The sequence below is a fragment of the Halichoerus grypus genome, chromosome X (genome assembly GCF_964656455.1).
Source record: "Halichoerus grypus chromosome X, mHalGry1.hap1.1, whole genome shotgun sequence".
Lineage (NCBI taxonomy): Eukaryota > Metazoa > Chordata > Mammalia > Carnivora > Phocidae > Halichoerus > Halichoerus grypus.
This window is the reverse complement of record NC_135727.1, coordinates 102,687,875-102,693,380: the sequence shown is the minus strand read 5'-3', so window position 1 is coordinate 102,693,380 and position 5,506 is coordinate 102,687,875. Positions and strand designations below refer to the sequence as shown.

General features: G+C 37.1%; 1 protein-coding gene across 1 annotated transcript; it reads left to right on the top strand.

The window, feature by feature from the left end:
- The first annotated feature begins 342 nt into the window (after nt 1-342).
- On the top strand, nt 343-3,525 carry LOC118549246 (E3 ubiquitin-protein ligase RLIM-like). The gene is made up of 2 exons (XM_036113513.2): nt 343-586; nt 1,865-3,525. Exons 1-2 carry the CDS (start codon nt 343-345, stop codon nt 3,523-3,525), a joined length of 1,905 nt encoding a protein of 634 aa, XP_035969406.2.
- Nucleotides 3,526-5,506: the final 1,981 nt, after the last annotated feature.

Genomic DNA, 5,506 nt, shown 5'->3' with positions numbered 1-5,506 from the left:
TTTGAATGAAATGAAACCTACCCTGAATATAGTCCCTAGTTGGTAACAATGAGGAGTGCGATGGTTACCTAGGCAACGGTGCCTAGCAAGTTCTCAGATAACGACTTTTCTCAACGAGGGACTCATCAGGAGCTGCAGTACTGTGGTCAGGGAGGGAGGAGAAACCTACGCGGAGGCAGATCCAACCGCGTCGGGTTCTGACACTCCAACTAAAGCAGAAAGAGAATCCAGTTAGTGTATTTCATATATTATATAGATATAATCGTATATAAATTAAGACCCAGTTATTGTTTTTCAACAGCATGTCATAAAAGTCAGATATCTTTCCACTCGTTCATCAGGATGGAAAATTCAGGTTCCGATGATGAAGAAGATAAATCTGCGGCCCTGCGCAGAAGTCAGATGGACCGGTTGTTCTGGGAAGAAGATTTCTATCAATTTGTAAATAACCTGAGTGAAGAAGATTACAAGCTAATGAGGGATAACAATTTGCTGGGCATCCCAGGTGAAACTACATTAGAAGAGTTGCAGAGGAGACTTCAACGAATTAAAGAAAACCCACCACAAAATTTAGATGAAAATACAGGTATATTTCACTTTTAGGGAGAATAGAATGGGATGGGTAAGGAACTTCATAGTAGAGTCAGCCAAAGATGATACAGAAGTGACACACATTAATTTGGTGCTAAGTAACTTCTCATTAAAAAGAACTGGTATTTAGTTGATTTTTGGTAAGAATGTCAAGATATATATTTTTTTTTCCCCAGTTCACATTTGGGTTACTTTAATTGGGAAACAGTGTGAAATAGCCTATTGATATTTTTCTTGGTTTTCTATCTCAACTAAAAGTTCCTCCTACTTCCTGAATTATTTTTTCTATAAAGACAGGGAATTCCTCTCCAGCAAAAAAAAAAAATATATACTCTATTCAACTGGGGGTAATTTTGCCCCCAATCCCCAAGGGACATTTGACAATGTCTGGAGATATTTTTGGTTGTCAAAAATGATGACTGGCAAATAGTGCGCAGAGGCCAAGGATACTGCCAAACGCCTCACAATGTATAGGATAGCTCCCCAAAACTAAGAATCATCCAGCACCAAAATGTCAACAGTGCTAAGGTTGAGAAATCCTGCTCTAATCAGGTCTGGTGCTTCTCTCCTAGTGTGAAGTAGAGAATTTTACTATCGAATGAAAACGATATATAATAGTTTGGTTCTTAAATACAGTCTATTCATTTGATCTGACCTTCAATTTCCCGTCAACTCAAAATCTTGGTAACATTAAGAAGTATTCAAAAACTTTTAAAGCTATAAACTTAATTTAAATTTGGGCAAGGCTACAATAGTCTTATATTTTAAAACAACTTTATATATTACCATAAGCACTTAAGAGCCTAGAAGAAGTAATGTTGTAGGCTAATGAGAATTAGGCTGTAATGTAAACTGAACTAAAATACTAGCACTGTACCTTAACCTTGTTTAATTGCATTAGTGTTTTGACAGTGGAGTAAAAAAATGTTGTCTCGACTGTCCTCCCACGGTGGTACACAAGCCAGGTATATGATGAAATACTGAAAACAGACTTCTTCCAGATTCCTTTAAAAAAAAAAAAAACAATTCTCTAAATTTATCTAGGATTAGCTAGCTCTTTTCAAAAGGAACTCAAACTTTCCTGCCTTTACTTGTAAATCTAGAAAATGTAGTTTACAAAATATTAACTCTATAAATGTGAAATAAGTTTAAAACATCTGAGTCTTAAAGTTCTAATTTTTTGTTTGCTTTTGAAACAAAGTTTCGGAGTGCTATTTTATGATGGTTCTAATTTTGGTAGTTCCTTTCAGCCCCCACTTTTTTTTGTTAACAGGTGGAGGAGATTCTTCTGACAATGCATCTAGTGGCGACTCTCTACTAGACTGGATTGATAACTCTTTTGGACAAACTGAAAATGTGACAAGTGGGCAAACAGAAAACCAATCTTGGGAAGAACTGAGCCAAATTAATTCAAATAGCAATAATTCCAGATTTGGTTTAGAAATGAATTTTAATGTTAATAATGGGAGCCCAAATCCAGAGAACGAATATGTACTATCTACAAGACTTCCCAGAGGAGACAATATGGAAAACATCCAAAGGCAAGCGGAAAATACACAATCTGAATCAACACTTTTAAGACCACCTACATCAGAACAAAGTACAACTGAAGCATTAACAGAAGTGCCAGTTACCAGAGGTCAGCGAAGAGCAAGAAGCAGGAGCCCAGAGCATCGGAGAACCAGAGCAAGAACTGAAAGTAGTTCAGCTCCAAATTCACTGAATGAACTTTTACTAAGATTTCATCAGAATATAGCACCTGAGATTTTTGAGCAGCTTCTAGTAGAGGAGACAGAGTTATTTTCTAGAATTCAGCACCAAGAAACATCAAGACAGCAAATAACTGAACCTGAGCTGCAAAATAGGGGTCTTTTTTCAACTTCTGGAACAAGGAATGCTGTTCAAGAAGAAAGTTCTTCAGACACAACCAGTGATGGTGAATCTTGGGAAGAGGAACAGATAAGTTCAACCATAATGTTCGATCTTGAAGTAGGACAAGTTCATCTTGGGGCATATTCTTATAGTGATAGCATAGCTAGCAGAACTCTGTTAACATCTGAGACACTAAACAACACTGTCACTTTAGAAAGTGAACAAGGAGGACTTAGGCATATGTTTCCACCTTTTGAGCAGACAGATACAACAGCTTATGTCAGTACCATCAGTATTCCCAGTCACAGAATTTTAAATACTGATTTATATGATGCAACATCTATTACAATTCAGAGCACATTAATGCAGACAGTGACAAGATTCAGTGACTCAAGTGACCTCATTGACAGTGACAGTGATTTAGTGCACAGTGTCTCACCCTCAAGTCAAAACATGGAAAGGGCAGAGTCACCAAATGAAAGAGATGGTTCTGGTGGTAGGACTAGTTCTGGTTCCAATTCAAATCCTAGTCTTGATTTCCATTCAAATTTTCCATTGATTTCTAGTTCAAATTCCAGCTACATATCTAGTTTCAATTCTAGTCCTATTTCCAGTTCCAGCTCCACTGATGAAAATTCAGAAATTAGATCACTGATGTTTGAAGGCAGTAATGAAATAAGCTTACCATCAGGCTCACCATCAGAAACCAGGCAAGAAAGTAGACCTATGAGCCCAATAATATTTGATGAAAGTGACTCTTGGACCTCCCTTAATCTGGACCATTTTTTCCTCTTGAATGAAGACCATCATGACCAACCTACAGGACTTACCAAAGCACAAATTGACAACTTGGCTGTAACATCTTTTGGTAAAAGTGGTGCATTAAAAGCCTGTACCATTTGCATCACAGAGTACACAGAAGGAAACAGACTTCGCATCCTACCTTGCTCCCATGAATTTCATGTCCACTGTATCGATCGCTGGCTGTCAGAGAACTCTACCTGTCCTCTCTGTCGTAGGAAAGCAGTAGATTCTGGTGAAAGAGAAAATTCTGAGATCTGAATTCTCAGCTATATAAACTTTTATAGTGATGGACAAACAGTAGTGACCTGCCTAACATCTACTTTTGGAGTGATTCTTAAATATAACAATCTGAATCTAATCTAAAATTGAATCCCAGTGTAACAATCTGAACTGGGTCATTGGTTCCTGAAGGAATGATTGGACTTTCCTCAATTTCTGTTCCAAAATAAAAGGAAATATTAAAAAACCAAACAATATTGTCCTGAGAGCAAAAACAAATTTCACACCATAATGGATCACCAAATTTCAAAAGAAACTTAGCAGGTACACTAGGGTGGGATGTTCCTGATTCCATGAGAGGAATGTCTTAATATATAATCAATCCAGATAGAGCCTAGTAGTATTATCTAGTCATGCAAATCCCAGACATCTCATAGCCGTGTCTCATCTTAGATGTGCATGCAAAGAAACAGGAACACAACCAAAATAATGAAGCAAGTTAAGAATTTATGAGAGTCGCTCACATAAAAAAGTCATTACATTCATAGAATGCTGTAAAAAGCTTTAAAAACTTTGTCTTCCAATACTAGAAGCTTCTTTATCCCAAAGGATCTGAGGTAGACCAGAGGATTCAAATCTGCCTTCTTCAAGTAATGCTTGAAGTTTTCATACATATTGTGGGAAAACAACTGTTTCTTATTAGCTTAGCCTAAAATAAAAATCAGTTAGTCTTTTGAACAACAACAACAAAAAAAAACAAAAAAACTTTGTCTTCCTATCTTTCTTCCCAGCAGTTTATCCCAACCCTTAATACTACCTTAAAGTTTCTCCCATTTTCCACTACTAATGTATCAGTTAGGGTCCTGGGCAAAAATTGATGGCACACTTGAAAAGGGTGATGGAATAGGGCTTAATGAAGAGACTATTTACTAAAAATGTGTAAAGAATGAAAGGAAACCAAGAGATGATGAAGTACCCTGAGGCTAGCAACTGTGAGAAACCAGTATCATCACCACTAGGCTTGAAGGGGTATAGGGAGGTAGTAGTTGCCTCTTCCCCTTGCCCTCCATTCCGCTCTTTGACTCAGCTCTTTAACAACCCTCTTTTAATTTTCCTTTCATCTACTCAGAGCTGGTACCATGAAGAAGAGAACAAGTACACTATCTTTAGAAGTGATGAGATGAGAAACCCATAGAATTTAATTACGTTGCTCTTAAACATGTCACACTTTGGTTTGCTGTGATGGTAAACAACTAAGGAAAAAAGCGAGTATAGGTATTTCTTCAATTTTTGCTTTATAAGTACATTCAAGTCTCAATTTCTTTTTTTTTTTTAAAGATTTATTTTAGAGTGGGGGGGCGGGCGGGGAAAAGCGGTGAAGGGAGAAAAACTCAAGCAGACTCTGTGCTGAGCACAGAGCCGGACTCAGGGCTCGATCCCAGGACCCTGAGATCATGACCTGAGCCAAAACCAACAGTCCAACGCTTAACCGGCTGAGTCACCCAGGTGCCCCGAATTTCTTTTCATTTGTAAGTTTAGTTCATATGATTTTTTAAAAACATATTCTTTATTCTTATAAAGTGTCTTATGGTTTATATATCTTAATCTTTATGTGAATGATCCAAAGCACCCAATTACTGCTTAGAGCCTCCCAAGTTGTAATCTGAAAAACTGGAGTTCAAAAACATGCCTACCTAATTCAACCCTAATCGTCCCCATCAAAGTATCACACCCAAAACCATGACACTTTAAAATCAAATTTTAGGTCATGCTTCCTTTCCAATCCAAACAGAGTGAAGGATTTTTCTCCTAATTCAGCCTGGAAACTCTGGAGTTTTTTAATTTTTTGTTTTTGTTTTCATTTTTTGTATATTGGCCAAACCAGCAAATTTTGCTTAAAATTTTCAATCCTGGTTTAGGTGAGAATACACGGTATTATAACCAAAGCAACAGTCATAAATTTTGTACAGTGTGCAACCTATATAAATATGGTCAGTGTTAAGTATACACTTTCTCTAAA